Source organism: Salvelinus alpinus, chromosome 1, assembly GCF_045679555.1.
Source record: "Salvelinus alpinus chromosome 1, SLU_Salpinus.1, whole genome shotgun sequence".
Lineage (NCBI taxonomy): Eukaryota > Metazoa > Chordata > Actinopteri > Salmoniformes > Salmonidae > Salvelinus > Salvelinus alpinus.
In genome coordinates, this window is record NC_092086.1 from 21324531 (window position 1) to 21348177 (window position 23647).

A 23647-nucleotide genomic window follows, 5' to 3' on the forward strand; every position below is an offset into this window, starting at 1 on the left:
ACTATTGATGTTGATATGTTTTATAATACTATTGATGTTGATATGTTTTATAATACTATGGATGTTGATATGTTTTATAATACTATGGATGTTGATATGTTTTATAATACTATGGATGTTGATATGTTTTATAATACTATGGATGTTGATATGTTTTATAATACTATGGATGTTGATATGTTTTATAATACTATGGATGTTGATATGTTTTATAATACTATGGATGTTGATATGTTTTATAATACTATTGATGTTGATATGTTTTATAATACTATGGATGTTGATATGTTTTATAATACTATGGATGTTGATATGTTTTATAATACTATGGATGTTGATATGTTTTATAATACTATGGATGTTGATATGTTTTATAATACTATGGATGTTGATATGTTTTATAATACTATGGATGTTGATATGTTTTATAATACTATTGATGTTGATATGTTTTATAATACTATGGATGTTGATATGTTTTATAATACTATGGATGTTGATATGTTTTATAATACTATGGATGTTGATATGTTTTATAATACTATGGATGTTGATATGTTTTATAATGCTATGGATGTTGATATGTTTTATAATACTATTGATTTCTCTATGCTGTTAAGACTTAGGATATTTTGTATTCTCTTTATCGTGAAGATTACTGGTACGTACCATTTGCTAATTGTATTCTTATTGCGTAACTGTAATACATCGGACTACTTTCAAATAGATAAACCGTAGTCCTCACATTTCTGAGTAATATTCCTTGAATTATTATTTGGTGGAATGTCTAATGGTAAATGTTATTCACAATATACATAGCATATATGCTCTGTCTCTAACTGTGCATCTCTGAGCTAAGGTTAACTCAATAATGTAATGCTAGGACATTAGCTCCTTGTCCCTTAGCCTCTTAATGATTGCATAATGGTAAACCTACACACGGGCATCTTACAGTATTCCGAGTGGTGATGCAAGGCTTGCAACCTTGGCAATAACCACTGGATATGATTATGGGCCCATAGTGTTCACATGATAATGGAGTCAGATGGTAAATCATAGTAGGGTCATAGACCCCTACACTAATTCTGTCATCCTCAGACGAAGTGAATTTTCACTATTCTACATTACCAGGTTGTTAGCTAGCTAGTTAACATGACTAAACAACCCACTGGGCATAAACTGGTTGAATCAATGTTGTTTCCATGCCATTTCAACTCCAAAAAAATGAATGTAATGACATTGGATCAACATGAAAAACTGATTGGATTAGCAGAGTCATCAACATTAGGACATTTCATATTTTTTTCACCCAACTTTTAAACCAAATCCAATGACGTGGTGACATTTGTTGTTGAATTCATGTTAGTTGACAACTCAACCAAATTTAAATCAAAACTAAACGTTGAACTGACATCTGTGCCCAGTGGGAATTTTGTTTATTATCAAACCCAAAAAATAGCGACCCACAACATGGTTATATACAATGCGCATAACAAGAATAACAAGTCCCCTTTTAGAGAAAAGGGTTCCAAAAGGGTTCTGCAGCTGTCCCCATAGGAGAATCCTGTTTGGTTCCAGGTAGAACCCCCTGTGGAAAGGGTTCTACATGGAACCTAAAAGGATTGTACCTGGAGCCAAAATGGGTTCTTCAAAGGGTTATCCTATGGGGACAGCCGCAGAACCCCTTTTGGTTCTAGATAGCACCTTGTTATCTAAGAGTGTAATATGGGGCACAACTTTTGAACGGTGTGGGCAGACACACGGTTTTCAGCAATGGACAGGCGCAAGCATGATTGTGACGAAACTGTGCTCCGTTTGTCCTCTATGGCAGTCAGGGGTTGCGTAAACTCGTAATGAATACATGGAAAGGGGACTGTAGCTGTAGTATAGATGCAGTGTGAAGGCCTTATATTATCTCCTAACTAAGCAGGTTCTCAACCTTCCTGTTTCAAATTTAAGAGTATTATCTGGTGAGAACACTTTAGTTAAATATACCGGTGCTGTTGAGTGGAACAAACTATGACAGCAAGTCAGAGCCATGCCGAACATAACTTAATTTAAAAAGAATGTCAAAAGCTGGCGAACTGCAGCACCCCAAACGATTCCTTCTTGTTTGAGTTTGAGCAGAGACTGTGTGTATGTTTGTGTCCATCATAATATTCAATAATACATGAATTCCATTTAATCTTGCACCATGCAATCAATTACCAGTTCTAAACATGTATTTTTCATCCCCTTACTCCTCCGAGGAGCCTCCACTGATGTATAGCCAACTGCTATGGTAATATTGCATGCCATCTATCATACATTAGGAGTTAGCATGGCAGCTTACACAGATCTGGGCCCAGGCTAGCGCATATCTACGACATGTACCACCAGCTTGGTATGTACAGCAGCCACCTCCAGCAGCATCATGAACCAGTTCAGCTGTTTCTCTGCCAGTCAATGTTCACCTGTCTGTCCTGTGTGTGTGTGTGTGTCTCATACTCTTCGTCCTCGTCTTCACCAAGTAGCTTCTCATCAAAAGCATCTTCCTCCAAGAAGTCCATGACCTCTCGGTCCTCCTTATCCTGCAGGTCTTCCTCAGAGATGACCCTTTAGCACGTAAGAAAGGGGATTATGAATCTAAGGGAATTGTGTAGCCACAAGTTATCAACCTGTTTGTAAGGTGACAAAGTTACATTTGATAATTCTGTTTTCTCTCTAACATTTGAGAAAACAGTTAACATAATTGTATATCTGAAACTCCATAACTGAAATAATATGATCATGTATTCCTGTAGCAAAGACAAACCAGCTTGACCTCCAGCCTGAGCTTTCATAAGGCTTATGATCTATCATAAAGGTTATACTGTACATTCATTCTTGCATTTAACAGACAGAAGGTTTATACCATGTCGGGAATCATATCACAGATAAACATACACCTAATGAGATATCTACCTAGCTAATAATATTAAATATACCCTCTCTCTTTTTTCAGGATGTCAGGCTAGTATCTACTAATGCAATCACATTCCAGTTCGTTTTAGCTTTAAAACTAATGAATACTCTTCAAATGGTACATTTTAGCATTTTACTTTGTACAGTCATCAAAGAAAACATTAGCATCAAAACGACAAGACACAAGCTAAATCAAGTAGGCTACCGTGGTCTGTTTTGGGTGACTGACAGAAGTTTGAAGAACAGCTAACAGGCTAGCTAGCTACCGTTAGTTAGCTCACAGACGTTCGTACTGTAGCTAGCAATCTAACTAACGCTATCTGAGGAGACACAATAGTGTCCCGGGAAAAAAATGACATAAAGTAGACAAGTAATTAGTAAGAAAACAACTTTGCCATCATTATCATATCGTCAAATGTACTTTATAAAGATGGCAATTGCCATACAATAGGTAGAACCGTTAGCTACCATTAGTATTGCTAGCTATTTTTGACTATCTAAAACTCATGAATAGCATGTCCTTTACTTATAATCTAAAAACAAGTATCTAAACGCTTACTTCATGAATGGTTGCTGCTGCTGCCGATTTCAAAATCCACGTGTGTACCTAGCCTGTTTTGCAATGCAGTCTGTTGAGAAGTGTGCTGTGCATATGCAAATATTCGGGAACTTCAGACTGAACTTCTCTGACAATTATTAAGAAAACCAAATCGAAGCCAAATCAGACGAAGTGATTGCTTGGATGGAAGACAGTGCAAAGACATTGCACAATCTCTTGCTTAGGAGCGGGACCAGCACTAGGAAGATTTATGCAAATAAAGTTCATTGGTCCATTATCATCAGATCGCCTTGTGACCTTATGCGGTGGACCCAAAAACGTCCCACCTGAGCCAGATGAAATTCCAAGCATTTTTTTCAAACAGCTCTTACACAAAAAGGGCATTATCATATTTTCGCAATTTCAGAGTGTTATTTCGACCTCATAGCGTGGAAATAGCATGATAAAAATGGGAAATAACGTTTTTAACTACACTGGACCTTTAAACCTAATAATCTATAGGGTTTAATGACAGGTGGCAGTATATCCGCTTCTGACCAGTCAAAGGTAGTAATTACCTGTCTGTTGTGGTTGTTGTTTACACAGGATGGTGAAATGAATCCTGGGAGGTTAATTTAAAAACTCATTATTTGGGGATTATAGCCAAGCACACACTGTATAATATCGAGAATCATAATAACATGTAGACAGTTTGTGGGTGTGTGCATGTTCTCGTGGAAGACTTCTGTGACAAAATGTTCCAGAGCAGCCTTTATAAGGGTCAGCCCAGATTTAGCTTTGGCTAGAGAGGACAGGAGAAGGCAAGTGGTGATCACTAAGCAGCTAAAGGTAGGTTTTCAGTCCTTCTTCTAACAGTTTTATTGGAGGAAACTCATCTTAATTTCTAGTAAGACTGTGCACCAATGTCCAACTGACTATGTGCTTTGTGGCAGGAGGACGTTCAGGGATGAGACCCATGGACCACAGCGTGCTGAAATGTTGTCTCTTCTCCCTACTCTTGCAAACAGGTAAGATATTGGGCTCTATTTTACTCTTCTTAAAACAACACAAATTGCACCAGAAGAATGTCATCTTTATTGTTCCTATTAGCATTCGGAAACTATTCAGACCCCTTGACTTTTTCCACATTTTGTTACATTACAGCCTTATTCTAAAATTGATTAAATTGTTTTTTCCCCTCATCAATCTACACACAATACCCCATAATGACAAAGCCAAAACAGGCTTTAAGAAATGTTTGACCCCCTCCCCCCAAAAAAGAAGAAATCTCCATTTACATAAGTATTCAGACCCTTTACTCAATACTTTGTTGAAGCACCTTTGTCAGCGATTACAGCCTGAAGTCTTCTTGGGTATGAAGCTACAAGCTTGGCACACCTGTATTTGGGGAGTTTCTCCCATTCTTCTCTGCAGATCATCTCAAGCTCTGTCAGGTTGGATGCACAGCTATTTTCAGGTCTCTTCAGATATGTTCGATCGGGTTCAAATCCGGGCTCTGGCTGGGCCACTCAAGGACATTCAGAGACTTGTCCCGAAGCCAGTCCTGCGTTGTCTTGGCTGTGTGCTTAGGGTCGTTGTCCTGTTGGAAGGTGAACCTTCACCCCAGCAGTTTAAGGTCCTGAAAGCTCTGGAGCAAGTTTTCATCAAGGATCTCTCTGTACTTTGATTCGTTCATCTTTCCCTCAATCCTGACTAGTCTCCCAGTCCATGCCGCTGGAAAACATCCCCACAGCATGATGCTGCCACCACCATGCTTCACCGTAGGGATGGTTCTAGGTTTCCTCCAGACGCAACGCTTGGCATTCAGGCCAAAGAGTTCAATCTTGGTTTCATCAGACAGGGGAATCTTGTTTCTCATGGTCTGAGAGTCCTTTAGGTGCCTTTTGGCAAACTCCAAGCGGGCGTTTTACTGAGGAGTGGCTTCCATCTGCCACTCCACCTGCAGAGATGGTTGTCCTTCTGGAAGGTTCTCTCATCTCCACAGAGGAACTCTGGAGCTCTGTCAGAGTGACCATCGGGATCTTGGTCACCTCCCCGACAAAGGCCCTTCTCCCCGATTGCTCAGTGTGGCCGTACGGCCAGCTCTAGGAAGAGTTTTGATGATTCCAAACTTCTTCCATTTAAGAATGATGGAAGCCACTGTGTTATTGGGGATCTTCCATGCTGCAGAAATGTTTTGTTACCCTTCCCCAGATCTGTGCTTGACACAATCTGAGCTCTGAGCTCTACGGACAATTCTTTCGACCTCGTGGCTTGGTTTTTGCTCTGACAACTGTGGGACCTTATATAGACAGGTATGTGCCTTTCCAAATCATGTCCAATCAATTGAATTTACCCCAGGTTGACTCCAATCAAGTTGTAGAAACATCTCAAGGATGATCAATGGAAAGAGGATGCACCTGAGCACAATTTCGAGTCTCATAGTGAAGCGCCTGAATACTTATGTAAATAAGGTATCTGTTTTTTATTTTATACATTTGCAAACATTTCTAGAGACCTGTTTTGACTTTGTCATTATGGTGCATTGTGTGTAGATTGATGAGGAACATTTTTTATTTGATCCATTTGAGAACATAACAAAATGTGGAAAGAGGGAAAGGGTCTGAATACTTTCCGAATGCACTGTATGTACAAAAGTATGCGGACACCCCTTAAAATTAGTTTATTCCGGCTATTTCATCCACACCTGTTGCTGACAGGTGTATAAAATCAAGCACACAGCCATGCAATCTCCATAGACAGACATTGGCAGTAGAATGCCCTCACTGATGAGCTCAGTGCCTTTCAATGTGGCTCCGGTCAACTGTAAGTGCTGTTATTGTAAAGTGGAAACAGCTAGGAGCAACAACGGCTCAGCCGCGAAGTGTTAGGCCACACAAGCACACAGAACGAGACCACCTAGCGCTGAAGCGTGTAGTGTCTAAAAATTGTATGTCCTCGGTTGCAACACCAATCTGCCTCTGGAAGCAACATCAGCACAATAACTGTTTGCCGGGCGCTTCGTGAAATGTCCACATACTTTTGGTCATGTGTGTTTTAGTGTATTGGGGCGATAATGGACTAGCGATAGAGTATCAGGTCACTTTTGACAGATATTGAGTCACTACTATGAAGACATGCAACAACCTTATCCCATTTAATTTAGATTAAGTTGGTCATTTCTTGCACTGTGTTGTTGAACTATTGGAAAGCATCATTGGTTCCTAGAAAAGCACTATATAAATCCAATGTATTATTCTGAAATGAAATACCTGTCTCTGTTTCCACAGTATCTGTAGCAGACCCTCCATCCAATGCAGCCATTTTATATAGTGAAATGACTCCAGGCAATGCATCCAATACAGCCAGTGCAAATCAACCATCCAACACAGTCAGTGCAAATCAACCATCCAACACAGCCACTGCAACCACACCATCCTGTACAACACGTCGATGTCTGGCCAGCATGCTGATTGCGAAAGAAGCTCTGAGTCAGCCACAGTCCCCATCATGCATCTCAAATATCAGTGTGCCGTTAATAGTGTATGAAACGCTGTCTGTCGTAAGTCACTTTCTGTTCCTTTTAATTGAGTTTTGTACAATGTGATGAGTTTCAGAGATACCCTATTGACAGTTATATCATTATGTGATGAGGAATTATTCTCTTCCTAATAGGACACAAAAAACCTCCGCTTCGAGAGTCGTCTGCAAGTCATACTGGTAAGTACACATCAAAACATCCAGGGAGACATTTAAGTAAATGTGACAATTTGTAATACTACTCATTCTGATTCTAAACTACAGTCTTGGGAAGACCCTGACTTATCGTGGGACACATCAGTCTATCATCATGATATGGTTGTCCTGCCTGTCAGCAAAATCTGGACTCCTGAACTCCATGTGACTAATGGGTGAGTCCACTTACAACAGAATACAATAACTTATGTTACGTTTCAGTTATTTTTATGTGGGTTGGTGATGGAAAAGCCCACTTCTAGATTTATCTGAGTCTTATTAGTATCATGGTTATTATATTTAATCCGCCCACTCTAGAGCTTAAACCATGTAAGTTACTAACACCAAACCAACATCCAAATGTCCAGACTGCCCCCAACAGAGTGCTTGCATTCAGAATTGTTATAACATTTAGACTTTCTGAACTATAACCATTTTAAATGATCATAAAAGCTCCATAGGGTTGAATGGAAAGTATTTTAAATGATCATAAAAGCTCCATAGAGTTGAATGGAAAGTATTTTAAATGATCATAAAAGCTCCATAGGGTTGAATGGAAAGTATTTTAAATGATCATAAAAGCTCCATAGAGTTGAATGGAAAGTATTTTAAATTATCATAAAAGCTCCATAGGGTTGAATGGAAAGTATTTTAAATGATCATAAAAGCTCCATAGGGTTGAATGGAAAGTATTTTAAATGATCATAAAAGCTCCATAGGGTTGAATGGAAAGTATTTTAAATGATCATAAAAGCTCCATAGGGTTGAATGGAAAGTATTTTAAATGATCATAAAAGCTCCATAGGGTTGAATGGAAAGTATTTTAATTTGCCACTGCTCTTACACCAGTCAAGCTATCAACACCAACCAGCGTTGATATGTTCAAACTGAGCCAACTTAGATTGTTTTTATACAGATGTTATACTATTTATACTTTCTGAACTATAACCATTTAAATGAACATGGGTTTGAATGAGAACCATAGGAATACACAGTAAGCTATTCAAAATGTTTATCAACTATAAGCGTTGCATAAATTAGCATGAAATAAAACTCACCAACAATAACTCTTGAACTGTTCAAGCTAGAGACGCCAAACCGACTTTTACATGTTCACTAGATCAATCTTCAGTTGTCTGTTTAGAGTGGCCAAATGTTTAGGTGTGACAGTTTTAGTAGATCAATCCTCAGTCTGTCCTCAACCTCTCATGTCTATAGAGTGCAAACAATGATGAAGCACGGCAACAAGGATTTGCTGGTGCACAGCAACGGGACTGTAGAGCACATGGTCATCATGAACACTGTGGTGGGCTGTGAGGTCAATCTGTACAACTACCCCTTCGCTTCAGATTTCTGTGCCATCGGAATCAATGTATGGGTACTTAGTGGTAAGTGCATCATTTCAATCCTCATTCTGTCTGCTAAACCGCTTTTGCACACAATTACCTACTAAAAACAAGATGTTACCAAAAACAACAAAAATATTTTTTAATCTGTGTAGCCTAATGCAATTCAGTATATAATGCAATTCAGTTTATTTGTCGTCTTTGGAATTTTCTATGCTCCCTGACTGTCTAGTTTTTATTTTTGAGCTGGACACAGTAAATATATTTTTTTGTGTTTAATTTTTAATTTTTTAAAATTTATTTTGGGCAACAGACATATACAGCAAAATGCACAATGTGCACCCAGAGGATATCACTTGAAAGTATTAATTAAAACGCGTTTCCAAAGTGGTCCTCAATGGTAAAAACAATAACACATATAATGATTAAAAGACAAAATTATAAACCACCATAAATACATTCATTTATATTGACATCCTAAAAAAGTGGCACTATTCACTGCACTTCTTCCTAACCTTAAAAATCAACCATATTCATTTCACATTAAAACAATCTATTAATTGAACATCATACCAATCCTTCAAATAAATACACCTGACCAGCAGTAGGGGCACAAGGGGCAGTGGAGTGGTTTCTCTTACTTAGACAACCTTGTCCAAATGAAAACCTTTGCCTGCTTTTAAAGCTATTTTTACTTTTTATTTGCTTGATCTCCAAGAGAAGGCTATTCCATAGACAAATGCCTGTATGGAAAAACGTGCTCCTCGCAATACTGTTTACTCTTGGGTTTTCCATGTAACCTGGGGCACGATCATTTAAGATGTCAAACATATGATTAAGTTGGTCCACTCTGGACTCCAAAGGCAACAAGCCCACCTCCCTGAACTCCTCCTGTATCCCTATGTGGGTCCTAGGGGGGGACATTCAGCATATACCTGATAACATTATTTTGCATGACCTGCATTCTCTTTTTCAGCTTTTTTTTCAGCTTTTTGATAGCCCACACCAAGCAGAGCAGCATAATCAAAATGACACTGAATCAAGGTTGAGACAAGCAGTTTCTTAACTTTAATGTTAAAATATCTAGTGTTACAATATAACAATGTCAATTTGTTTGCTGCTAAAATTCTTTCTAAAATGGCAATCAAGTCTCCAGAAAGCGATTGATCTAGGGACACACCAAGATAAGATACACTTGTTTGAGATTCAACCTCCTTGCACAGTTTACCGTTATCTTGTCAGCCCTAAGCAATCTACGTTTTGTTCCAAACAAAATCGATTCAGTTTTTCCCAAATGTAGTGACAATTTGTTGTCAGACAACCAATCTCTAACAAAATGCAATTCCTTACTCAGGGTCTCCTCTATGTAAACGGCATCCTTCCCTGATACCAGTATGGCTGAATCATCAGCATAAAGCAAGAGTTTGCACTTTACTGTATCTGGCATATCATTAACGTAAATAAGAGGCCCTAAAATGTATCCCTGTTGTACTCCACGGGATATTTCTTTGGCCTCGGACAGAACATCACCAACATTACATACTAGTGTTCTGTTGGTCAGATAGGTGGATAAGTCAAGTATCAGTGGAATGAGCTGTTCTAAAGCCAGATTGGAGTTCATAAAGACGTTTGTGCTCCAGAAGGTATCCCTCAAGTTGATTAAAAACGCATCTCTCAAAAACTTTGGAAGGTGGTGAGGATTGACACAGGCCATTTGTTTTACTGCTCTTCTTGTGGAGTGGAACCATCCGGGCTGTTTTGAGATCCTTGGGAAATGTACCACTACTAATAGAAAGGTTTACAATATGCGTTATCATTTTAGCAGTGACACAAGCACTATCCTTTATGAATCTTGCAGGAAGGTTATCCAGCCCAGTTGCTTTGTTTGTGCTCATTAAGCATAGTAGATTGGAAACGTTGTCCTCTTACCAGGCACAGCTCAAACAAATCATTTGTGATACCTTTGCTATGGTAAAAGTTGTTAATGAAAGACTGGCCATAGTGTCCAGAGCAAGTGGGTAACTTCTTAACCAGAGATGAGGCTATTGTGGTAAAAAAAAAAAAGTTAAAATAATTTGCAACCTTTGCCTGCTGATAGCATAAAACATAATCACTATCTAGGCCGATACTACAGGATTTTACCTTATGGGGAGTTTTTAAGCCAATTTCCTTAAAAATTTTCCAGTTTACGAGACAGATGTAAGTTGTCATTAACGGCATCTATATAATGTTGGGATTTGGCCTTTTCCATTTTGTATCCTGCCTGGTTTCTACAGTTAATATAATCGTCATAATCTTGTTGTAGATTTGTCCTTCTGAATCTGGCCAGGTAGCGATCCCTTTTCCTTATGAGGTCTAAGACCTCGTAAATTATGCATTTGCCTGACCGCTGTTTGATTTGAATTTGTTTCATTAGAGCCAGAGAGTCGAGTGCAGACAGAAACAGATCTTTAAAAAGATACCAAGTTTGATCAACATCATCACAGTTTAGTACAGGAGACCAATACAAAATTACAAGTACTTCTACAAAACGTTCTTTTGAGTATTGTTTCATAGACCTTCATGTATTTATTACCTGCCTCTAGTAGTATTTTGGATTTCTTACGGGTACAGTAGGTTACCATATGATCACACCTGACTGACAGACGTTCTCTTGATCTGATACAATAATCAAATCCAAAGTTTACTGTCAATACACATCCGGGTTGGCTCAACAATCAGTTGTTTTAGTCCAAATAACTGATTAAAGTTATATAGGGCATTTACTAGTGTACTTTTCTTGGGTGATAACTGCACATTTGTATTAAAATAACCAAGCAGAATACATTCTCTATCAGCAAATACATTGTGATCTGTCACATCGTGTATGAAGGTGGCAGGGAAGTCAAGCGCAGGAGAATTAAACTTGGTATAAATTGAGTATTTTAATAACTTAAAACATAAACTTCAAAAGCAAAGTCCATAATAAAATAAATTTGGGTACAAGAACCCGTCGCACACCAATCCATAAAACACGAACATAACAATAAACAATCTCTGACAAGGACATGAGGGGAAACAGAGGGTTAAATACACAACAATTAATGAATGGGATTGGAACCAGGTGTGTAAGAAAACCAGACAAAACCAATGGAAAATGAAACATAGATCAATGATGGCTAGAAGACCGGTGACGTCGATCGCCGAGCACCGCCCGAACAAAGAGAGGCATCGACTTCGGCAGAAGTCGTGACAGTGATCACAGCAATTCGATTCAAGTAAATCATAGAAATGATTCTGCTAAGGAGGCTGATAGCACACACCAACAAGTATAGGATGACGTTAAGGAAGAAGTATATCTACCCATGCAACCTCAAGACCATCCATTTTCAGATCTGAACGAGGGTTAAAATGCATATCATTCCTAGTAATAACACACACGCCACCACCGTTTCGGTCAATTCTATGAACAGTATAACCTGGTAGCTCAACCTCATCGTCCTCAATTAACCCATCCAGCCATGTTAGGGGGCTGGACACAGTGAATATAATTATGGTACATGTTAGGGGGCTGGACACAGTGAATATCATTTTGGTACTTGTTAGGGGGCTGGACAGTGAATATAATGGTTCACAAAAATGTTGGATTGGATTAGTCCTCTGATTTTTGGCTGTTTTTTCTCGGTTTCAGAAAGGAAAAAAATAACATTACACCGTTGTTTGTAAATTATAATAATAACAATGGACAATCTTTAATGCAAGTTATCTCCCAAATGAAATGCCTGCCAGAATTAATCAAACAGCTTCTTAGGGCCATGATTGACAGCTAGGATGAACTTGAGAAACATTGCTTTGATATTTATGACCTTAGATACCAGAGCCACTGTAAGAATGGACCTATCAGTGATGTTGTTACACCAAAGTGGCTCCCTCAGAAATATTAGTCAGGCTACTACCACTGGAGTAGGGTTTAAAATGTTGACTACTTTACTCAAAATCATTTACAACAGTTTTTAATGTGATGGTTTTTCCATCCTCTCCTGAGAACCAAGATAAAACCGAACCAAGAGCCAAAAATCATGGAATGAACTGAACCAAATATGTTGTGAATCGTTACACCCCTAATGCCTATTGATAGAAAAAAAAAAAATTATAAGCTATGTTATGATCTTTGAATGACTGAACTAGTATCAAATATCTGCTTTTCCAGGATGTGGCATGTTCCTGAACTTTGGGAAAGTGAGCACAACTAACGCAAACCGTGGGGACTGGCTAACCGAGGCAGTGGAACTCAACGCTAAAGGAGGCAGAGATGATCGCAACTATCTATGGGTTAGTGAGTGCTCCGGGTGATTTCAGTAGTTTTTATTTATGGGGGACATGTAAAGACACTACTTTTTCTATTTTATAAGGCGAAGCTTGAACAACAATTACACTCAAAAAAGACAATATGCTTGAATCAACATTAGCATAGCTAGATGTACACAACCGATGGTGAAGGATGTGGACTCATGGACATTAGAATTCTGAAAACATCTGACAGTTGGATTTTGAAGTGTAATGCTCTTCCCTTTCAATGTCAAACAAACGTTTAGATGCTAAAACTCTTTCTCTCTTGCCTACCTGTCTGTCTTCACAGGTGTCGCTGAAAATGCGGTCCGAAAACCCATTTCTGTCCCTGGTCCTGCCCAGTATACTGATCATTGTGTCAGATGTGGTGAGCTTCGCCCTGCCGCTGGGAGGGGGCGAGCGTATCTCATTCAAGGTTACACTGGTTCTCAGCTTCATCATGTTCCTCATCATCCTCAACGACCTACTGCCTGGAGGAGGCCAGTGCAGCCCCATCATCCGTGAGTGTCCTGTTTAAACAGGGTTAAACAGTTACATCACAACAAAACACAACAGCCTAGATCATCAATAAAACATTACATCATACAAGACATTACATTACTCTATTATTACAAATGTACAATATAAAATCCACCACAACATGACAATGTGTGTGTTTGTGTGTATAGAGTGCATCCAAATAACACTCAAACACATCTCTCTCTTGTTGTTCTCCATAGGAAAGCACTTCTGTTTCTGTTTGGTCATCCTGGTGTTGAGCACGTTGCAGTCTATGGTGCTCACACGTCTGGCTAACTGTGGCACTCTCCGGCCCTGCAGCCTCTCCAAGTCCAAAGACTCGCTGCTTAAAGACACAGACAATGAAGAGGGTAAACTTTTTCATTCTTCCCTCATCTCAGTTACCCACAGAGCAAGATATATTTTTATGGTTGCCAAAGAAGACATAAAATAAAACGTCGTTATACAACCATTTATAACCTGACCATGATGTCATAATGACATTATTGCAACCAGTTTTACTGGGTACCCCATTAAAAGAAAATCAGCACCAAGTTGTATTTTATTGATGCACAACCTTTTAATTCTTAACCTTTCACTGCAGTTAAAGCATGCAGTTGATGTCTTTCCCAGAATATTTTCTTGTTACCATCATTTGTCTTGCGTGTACGCTGGTCTGGCCAGCTACTCCAGTTGATCTTTAAACTGTCACTGAAAACGATGTCATGAAAGGTTTAAATGAAGGGTGTGCCGAGTACTCGGACAAAACTAATATCGTAATGAATATGGAAACTTCCAAATGCAATAATGATATGAGTCTTTTTTGTAATTACCTGTGATCGGAAACAAGTAATTTTCAGCTGCCAGGACGCATCTCTCTGTCACAAATGGTGTGAAGCGTTGTAAATAGCCTAAATAAATTGTCTGTAAAGAAACGGGCGAGGTTAAGGCTGCTGTCACGATTGGATTAGAACAAGCGCATCTCTCCCTCCCTCACTTCCTGACTGTCCCCGGCACCAGTCACACACATGCTAGGTTCACGTGCTAATCGATACTAGGAAATTCTCTAAATTCCGACTTCCTAACTTGTTGTAGTTGTACACCACGGGAGGTTGGTGGCACCTTAATTGGTGAGGACAGGCTCATGGTAATGGCTGGAGTGGAATGGTATGAAATACATCAAACACATGGTTTCCATTCCATTAGCTCTGTTCCGGCCATTATTATGAGCCGTCCTCCTGTCAGCAGCCTCCTGTGTTATACACCTACCTAGAGAAGAACCTTTAAACCACTTTCAGGAACAAGTGTTCTGTCAACAATGTCACTAAATCATGTAGGAACTCTAAACAAGGCACAGCAACCCTGGCTATTGGTGCCGTACAGACAACACCAGCTGCAATAGAATCACACAGGGTCACAGATACATTATCAGTGTGTTTCCGGCCCAGAATGGCGTCAAACTTTAACCATAACATTCAACACTGGCAGACATTTCATACTGGCAGTTTAACAAGTCATCAACAGATATGAGTTTAATATTATTCATCTTAAATTCCCCACTAAATCCTGTGCATTTTTAGCTGTCGGGATAGTTTCTTAGCTTTGAACAATGCGTGAATGAGTGAAGGAACATACAGATGCGTTGTGAGATGTGCTCTGAGTGACAGCGCAGTGATTTGCGATTGAGGTATGTTCTTTACCTGCATTTAAAGCACACTTCTGGGTTTTCCGATCACGAGTAAATCCGATTACAAGAATCAACTGTGATAAAACGGATACGATTACAAATAGTTTTAACAAAAATGCCTTCATTTTTTAGCTCTTTATTTAATAGTGTTATATTTAAGCAATAAGGCCTGAGGGGATGTGGTATACTGTATGGCCAATATATCACGACTAAGGGCTGTTCTTAAGCACGACATAACGCAGAGTGCCTTGATACAGCCCTTACCCGTGGTATATTGGACATATACCACAAACCCCAGAGGGGCCTTTTTGCTATTATAAAACTGGTTACCAACAAAATTAGTGCAGTAAAAATGTATGTTTTGTCATACCCGTGGTATACGGTCTGATATACCAAGGCTGTCAGCCAATCAGTATTCAGGGCTCGAACCACCTAACCACCTCTCTCTTACTTTGTCTAGTATCCAAATCTGATATTACTGTCATCAAACTGAAAGCCTCAGAGGAAGAGAAGATGAATACACCCCTCCAGAAGGTGGTGAAGTTTCTCAACAAAATGGCTGCACAAGACCAGAAAAAAGCAAGACGCCATCGCTTTGCCAACAAAGTGGACTTGATCTGTTTCTTCATCTATCTCACTGTCCTCATTGTTTACGCAGTCGTCATTTTATATTTCTCCTTTGGTTCTTCATGTGAGATCAACCATTTAGAATTCTGGGAATACTAAATTCTTTATTTGCTTTTAACAAAAATATTTAAAGAAATGGTGGTCATATGATAAGAGAAGGCATTCCTATATCGTTCCTATTATGGCGTCTGTGAGCACATGGGCAGAGCCATTGAGGCAATCTCCATTTTCAAGAAGTCCATTTTCTTCTTCTACTATTTCTATGAGTTGGTAAACAAACTGAAAGGGTGCATACTGCCACATGTAGTGTACAGGTATAAAGTTAAGGTTGGCGATTTACTACCACATGCAGTTATAGAATGTTTGCTCACAATAATTAATTGGCTGATCCCTACCGATGACCCGAATGGAATCATGTGATCTTCCTTCAAAATGGTTAAAGTCCCATGCTGCTGCCAATGCTAATACAGGCTTTTGGCCACAAGAGGTCTCTATCATTCTATATGGTTTGGTCGTCACAAATTTTGCAAGAACTAGCAAAAAGCTACCTTTTCAGCTTCTGTGTGGAAAAAAAATATTTGTGTATTCTTCACTAGAGGTTTAAATTTCAACATGTTTAAAAATAGATAGTCATATGTGGAATAATGCATTTAGCAATTAGAATTCTAATGAATACATGGAAAGTGGATTGAAGTGCTATAATCCCCCAGAATAGACCCTTAGAACTCTAATGAATACATGTAATGGGGACTGAAGCGCTATAATCCCCCAGAATAGAACCTTAGAACTCTAATGAATACATGTAATGGGGACTGAAGTACTATATTCCCCCAGAATAGAACCTTAGAACTCTAATGAATACATGTAATGGGGACTGAAGTACTATATTCCCCCAGAATAGAACCTTAGAACTCTAATGAATACATGTAATGGGGACTGAAGCGCTATAATCCCCCAGAATAGAGCCCTAGAACTCTAATGAATACATGTAAAGTGTACTGTAGCTGTAGTATTAGTAGTGTGGAAACAAATCAACAGTCTGTTATTTCCTATAGAGGCAGTGTGAAGGCCTTATATTATCTCCTAACTAAGCAGGTTCTCAACCTCAGGCTGAGATATCAAATAGTTTCACGATCATCTCCTCCACCTGCGCTGGGCTGTATTTGTGGTACCTCTCAGGGTGTTTGGAGAAATCAGCATGGTCACATCTGTGTAAAGTACAGGTAAAGGACCATAATAAAGGAATATCCCTGTACCAGCGTTCTGTATGACATTCTTACTGCACATCACTATTGAACAGTGCTGAATAAAAAATATACTTGACGTGCCTTGCAAAGGTATTCATCCCCCTTGGCGTTTTTCCTATTTTGTTGCATTACAACCTGTCATTTAAATTAATTTTTATTTGGATTTCATGTAATGGACATACACAAAATAGTCCAAATTGGTGAAGTGAAATGAACAAAATAACATGTTTTAAAAAATAAATAAAAATAAAGAACGGAAATGGCTATGAAGCACCTAAATAAGATCTGGTGCAACCAATTACCTTCAGAAGTCACATAATTAGTTAAATAAAGTCCACCTGTGTGCAATCTAAGTATCACATGATCTCAGTATATATACACACCTGTTCTGAAAGGCCCCAGAGTCTGCAACACCACTAAGCAAGGGGCACCACCAAGCAAGCGGCTCCATGAAGACCAAGGAGCTCTCCAAACAGGTCAGGGACAAAGTTGTGGAGAAGTACAGATCAGGGCTGGGTTATAAAAAAAATATCAGAAATGTTGAACATCCCACGGAGCACCATTAAATCCATTATTAAAAAATGGAAAGAATATGGCACCACAACAAACTTGCCAAGAGAGGGCCGCCCACCAAAGCTCACGGATTAGGCAAGGAGGGCATTAATCAGAGAGGCAACAAAGAGACCAAAGATAACCCTGAAGGAGCTGCAATGCTCCACAGCGGAGATTGGAGTATCTGTCCACAGGACCACTTTAAGCCACACCACAGAGCTGGGCTTTACGGAAGAGTGGCCAGAAAAAAGCCATTGCTTCAAGAAGAAAATAAGCAAACACGTTTGTTGTTTGCCAAAAGGCATGTGGGAGACTCCCCAAACATATGGAAGAAGGTACTCTGGTCAGATGAGAATAAAACTGAGCTTTTTGGCCATCAACAAAAACGCTATGTCTGCTGCTAATCCAACACCTCCCATGACCCTGAGAACACCATCCCCACAGTGAATTATGGTGGTGGCAGCATCATGCTGTGGGGATGTTTTTCACCGGCAGGGACTGGGAAACTGGTCAGAATTGAAGGAATGATGGATGGCGCTAAATACAGGGAAATTCTTGAGGGAAACCTGTTTCAGTCTTCCAGAGATTTGAGACTGGGACAGTGGTTCACCTTCCAGCAGGACAATGACCCTAAGCATACTGCTAAAGCAACACAAGTGGTTTAAGGGGAAAAATGTAAATGTCTTAGAATGTCCAAGTCAAAGCCCAGACCTTAATATAATTGAGAATCTATGGTATGACTTAAAGATTGCTGTACACCAGCGAAACCATCCAACTTGAAGGAGCTGGAGCAGTTTTGCCTTGAAGAATGGGTAGAAATCCCAGTGGCTAGATGTGCTAAGCTGATAGCAACATACCCCAAGAGACTTGCAGCTGTAATTGCTGCAAATGGTGGCTCTACAAAGTATTGACTTTGGGGGGAGGGTGAATAGTTATGCACGCTCAAGTTCAGTTTTTTTTTGGTCTTATTTCTTGTTTATTTCACAATAAAAAATAGTTTGCACCTTGAAAGTGGTAGGCATGTTGTGTAAAACAAATGATACAAACCCCCCCAAAAATCAATTTTAATTTCCTGGTTGTAAAGCAACAAAATCAGAAAAATGCCACGGGAGGTGAATACTTTTGCAAGCCACTGTAGATGTCAAAACATACATGGTACACCTCAGTTTCAGCTACAGTATTTGAAACATATAATTTAGCCAACCACTATAGAAGTATTTCTACAACTTCAATTTTAAATGCAATGGGCAAATTATAAATCAATATCATGTTTGCAATTCCTTTTCGGTCCATGGGGTGTACATTTTGTTATTTTGATTTCTGAGTCAAAACGGAGTGAAAAAACTGAAAACGAGAGCCTTACACCCATCGAGCCACTTCCTATGGAAGGATCGATTGGTTTCAGGGAGATGACAAAGACATCTACACGTAAATACATTACAGTCCTTACCTAAATGGCCGGTGGTTCGTGAGCAAAGTATTATTATTATTTCGAGGGTAGTTTCCAAATGTACAATAAGTTTGACTCTTTATCTACCCCTCCCTCTCCATATGTGTACCAAGCCGTCATATCTTGTCAGTCCAGTAGGGACCTTTGTCTCATGTAAGTGTGTATGTGTATTCTGTGTTATTATTTATTTAGTATATAAATAATTAAATCAATTTGTGTAGTACTGAATAATCAACTTCTTACGTGGTGCCCCAAATTCCTAGTGAGTTAATTGTTACATGATTCATTTAATTGTGTAACAATTAAACACAGTTAGTTGATTCGATAAATAACAGTCACCACATTAATGCAAGTCACATCACCCCTCATCCTAAATTTTACTCACTCTAGTTCAACAGCACTTTGATTAAATCGATGTAATGTTTCAATTTGCGTCAAGTGTGTTTTTTATACACTAGATGGCAGTAATGTTCTACCATTGTAACCTAAATAAATTGTCATGACACTGTCTCACTGGGCATTTTCTAATGTGAAAGGTTTGCTGCAACTGCATGATTATGGCAGTAGAGTGATAAAGATTCATAGCCCAAGGCCCGAACCTACAAGCACAAACAACAAACAGGTGACTGGGTGCACTTACACATAAAAGTCTTGGACGATGTAGGCGTGCCTGACAAATGTTGTCAATACAATATATTAAAAGCCAAACGGATCCTCTATCTGCCCCAAAATGTTTTTTGAAGCTCATTAAAGAAGTGTGTGTGGTCAATGGTGAGGCAGGAAAAGCCTGACCCTGGTGCGTGTGTTTGCATGTGTGTTCATTTCTGGACTGATGTAATGGATATAAATTCCATTAAAGAAATGCACTAGAAAATGACTATAATTGCTTCAAACCACACATTTCATTATATTATAGCACTGCAGTGGTAGTTTTATTGCTGTTTTAAGGCTCCTATTGTAGACATACTGCCTAGTTGCCAACATAACTTGTAGAATGTGCAACTCAATGCATTCAAGCCTGACTTTTTGTTTTCAGAGCATCTCCACAAACAACAGACAAGGAGCCAGAGATCATCAGACACCAGTTGATAATTGAAGTACCAAAAAAGCCAGTAGACATCATACTGACAGAGATTTTTGTAAAGTATAAAGTACAACTCATATTATATACTGAACAAAAATATAAACGCAACATGCAACAATTTTACTGAGTTACAGTTCAAATAAGGAAATCAGTCAATTGAAATAAATGCATTAGGCCATAATCTATGGATTTCACATGACTGGGCAGGGGTACAGCCATGGGTGGACCTGGGAGGACATAGGCCCACCCATTGGGAGGCCAGGCCCAGACAATCAGAAAGAGTTTTTCCCCACAAAAGGGCTTTATTACAGACAGAAATACTCCTCAGTTTCAACAGCTGTCCAGGTGGCTGGTCTCAGACGATCCCGCAGGTGAAGAAGCCGAATGTGGAGGTCCTGAGCGGACGTGGTCTGCGGTTGTGAGGCCGGTTGGACTTACTGCCAAATTCTCTAAAACGACATTCGACACGGCTTATGGTAGAGAAATTAACATTAAATTCTCTGGCAAGAGCTCTGCTGGACATTCCTGCAGTCAGCATGCCAATTGTACGCTCCCTCAAATCTTGAGACATCTGTGGCATTGTGTTGTGTGACAAAACTGCACATTTTAGAGTGGCCTTTTATTTTCCCCAGCACAAGGTGCACCTGTGTAATGATATCATAAGGTGAATGCACCAATTTGTAAGTCGCTCTGGATAAGAGCATCTGCTAAATGACTTAAATGTTAAATGTAATGATCGTGCTGTTTAATCATCTTCTTGACATGCCACACCTGTCAGGTGGATGGTTTAACTTGGCAAAGGAGAAATGCTCACTAACAAGAATGTAAACAAATTTGTGCACAAAATTTGCAAGAAATGTGTTTTTTGTGCCTAAGGAATATTTCTGGGATCTTTTATTTCAGCTCACGAAACATGGGACCAACACTTTACCTGTAGCGTTTAGATTTTTGTTTAGTATAGCTGTATCTCTACTAGAACATGTGTTAAATGTAGTGGTAGTACAAGGAACCTATACTGTCAAGAAGTGAGCAATACAACCATAAAATGGCTAAACAGATACAACAATATGCAACACTATATACATTGCACCAGGAGATGTCTGACTCTTTGCACACTCACTGGACTCTACCCACACACTCACACATACGTTGTCACTGCATCACACACTACATACACTCACACACATATAGCATGCACACAAAGTGATGTACTGCGTACGGCCCAGTACATCACTGGGGCCAAGCTTCCTGCCATCCAGGAACTCTATACCAGGCAGTGTCAGAGGAAAGCCCTAAAAATTGCCAAAGACTCCAGCCATCGTAGTCATAGACTGTTCTCTCTGCTACCGCATGGCAAGCGGTACCGGAGCGCAAATTCTAGCTCCAAAACGCTCCTTAACAGCTTCTATCCCCAAGTCATAAGACTGCTGAACAGCTAATCAAATGGCCAGCCTTACTATTTACATTACCCCCCCCCCCCCTTTTGTTTACACTCCCTGCTACTCTTTATTATCTATGCATAGTCACTTTACCCCATGTATATAGCCTCCTTATTGTTATTTTATTGTTGCCCTTTAAAAAAAAAAAATGATATTGTTAATTTTCTTACTTTTTAACTGCATTGTTGGGTGGGGCATTTCACTGTAAAGTCTACACCTGTTCTATTCGGCATATGTGACAAATACAATATGATTGATTGTCTAGAAAACAACTAGAGTAAAGGGTAACCATGGTCTCGAGTGGTGCAGCGGTCTAAGGCACTGCATCTCAGTGCAAGAGGCGTCACTACAGTTCCTGGTTCAAATCCAGGCTGTATCACATCCGGCCGTGATTGGGAGTTCCCATAGGGCGGTAGGGGTAGGCCGTCATTGTAAATAAGAATTTGTTCTTAACTGACTTGCCTAGTTAAATAAAACAATTTAAATAAACATTAAGGGCAGACGTGCGTTCTGTTTGCTATGTTGCAGAACGGTTTGTACCGAACGGCACGTTTTCCAAAAATGCTGTTGTACGTTCTTGAACAGACTTTTAGGTATGTTTGCTCCCGTTTGGTGGGTGCGGCGAATTGTGAATTAAAGCAATGAGTGACATATTTAAAGGGCAGTGGCCATGCTGACAGCGTTCCCCAAACTTTACTTTTTTTACTGATCGTTCAGTACAGCACCGTTTCCATTCAATTGAACGTTCCAGAACGTAAAAACGTACTGACCGCAGCCCTGGTTTCCTTGACACCGATTAAGCCTAGTCCTAGACAAAAAAGCACTTTCAATAAATCATCTCCATTGAGCTTGATTTTTAGTCTAGGACTAGCCTCAATCTGTGTACATTAGCAGCAACAGAAATATTACACTGAGTAGATGTAGGTAGGTACAGCCATAGTGGGGCAAACTATTCTCCAACTTGCCACAAAAATTATGACATTCTCATTCATTATTTAGTTTTATTGTGGCCATGGAACCTTTGGGTCAGCATAGCACCCACCAAAATTGTAACGTCAAACACCCTACGAGAGCTTTTAAACCCAGTCTCTACGTTCAGCGGTGTACACTTTTAACATTAGGATATCCTGTGGGAGCAGCTAGAACCTTTTAGCACTCTGGTTGCTAATATGTCAAAGAATATGGCTCCATTTCACAACCAGGGGCAAATGAGCGAGATTTACTACATTGAAATTAGGACTGGGATTGTTGTGTTTTACTTTTTAATTTATTTTTACTCTTGAGCCAAAAAACACTCACGTTACATTTGACACGTTACATGTGGACCCCCATAGTACATCTGGTTATTCTCAACAGAAAAGTCTGTAAATTATTCAGTTGTTCCTGATGCTTTCATCAGAGGAAGAACCACCGTGCTAACCCTTCTGATGCTATACATAAATATCAGAGTTACTCTCTAATTTAAACTGCGGGTAGATGCATATGTCCAGACAATTAGTCCACAACCAGCTGTCAAAACAAGCTGCTTTAAGAAACACCAGTGAGGAGATAGCAACCTTTCTCCATTACACAGAGAGAAAGCAGTACCAGTGAAACCACAATGCTTTGTCTTTTTTCAAATAAACCAACTCAATCCCTTTTGTATTATTGTCTGTATGAAGTCTGTATGCTCAACAATATGATAACAGCCTACGGTCTATTGAGGTCCAGTGAAACATATAGCCAATTATAGGTTTTAGAGGCAGGTGGAGGTGCAGTATATCCGCTTCTGACCAGTCACAGTAATTAGTAATTACATGTCTGTTGTGGTTGTTGTTTACACAAGATGGTGAAATGAATCCGGGGAGGTTCATTTAATAACTCATTATTTTGGGATTATAGCCAAGCACATCCTGTACAATATCGAATATCATATTCACATGTAGACAGTTTGTGGGGGTGTGCATGTTCTCGTGGAAGACTGCTGTGACAAAATGTTCCAGAGCAGCCTTTATAAGGGTCAGCCCAGGTGAGGCATTGGCTAGAGAGGACAGGAGAAGGCAAGTGGTGATCACTAAGCAGCTAAAGGTAGGTTTTCAGTCCTTCTTCTAAGTTTCATTGGAGGAAACTCGTCATCATTTCTACTAAGACTGTGCAACAATGTCCAACTGACCATGTACTTTGTGACAGGAG

The 23647-nt window shown here is 39.5% G+C and overlaps 1 protein-coding gene and 1 long non-coding RNA gene across 2 annotated transcripts; one reads left to right on the forward strand and one right to left on the reverse strand.

Annotated features, from left to right (window-relative positions):
* Positions 1-1408: 1408 nt before the first annotated feature.
* LOC139579654 (uncharacterized) lies at positions 1409-4143 on the reverse strand. The gene is made up of 2 exons (XR_011675816.1): positions 3503-4143; positions 1409-2595 (listed from the first exon to the last, which is right to left on the reverse strand). It is a non-coding gene; the product is annotated as an uncharacterized lncRNA (long non-coding RNA).
* Positions 4144-4436: 293 nt separating this feature from the next.
* LOC139577904 (5-hydroxytryptamine receptor 3A-like) lies at positions 4437-17043 on the forward strand. Its single transcript, XM_071405056.1, has 9 exons — positions 4437-4509; positions 6772-7043; positions 7157-7201; positions 7286-7392; positions 8435-8604; positions 12752-12873; positions 13181-13391; positions 13611-13760; positions 15537-17043. Exons 1-9 carry the CDS (start codon positions 4449-4451, stop codon positions 15800-15802), a joined length of 1404 nt encoding a protein of 467 aa, XP_071261157.1. The 5' UTR covers positions 4437-4448; the 3' UTR covers positions 15803-17043.
* Positions 17044-23647: the final 6604 nt, after the last annotated feature.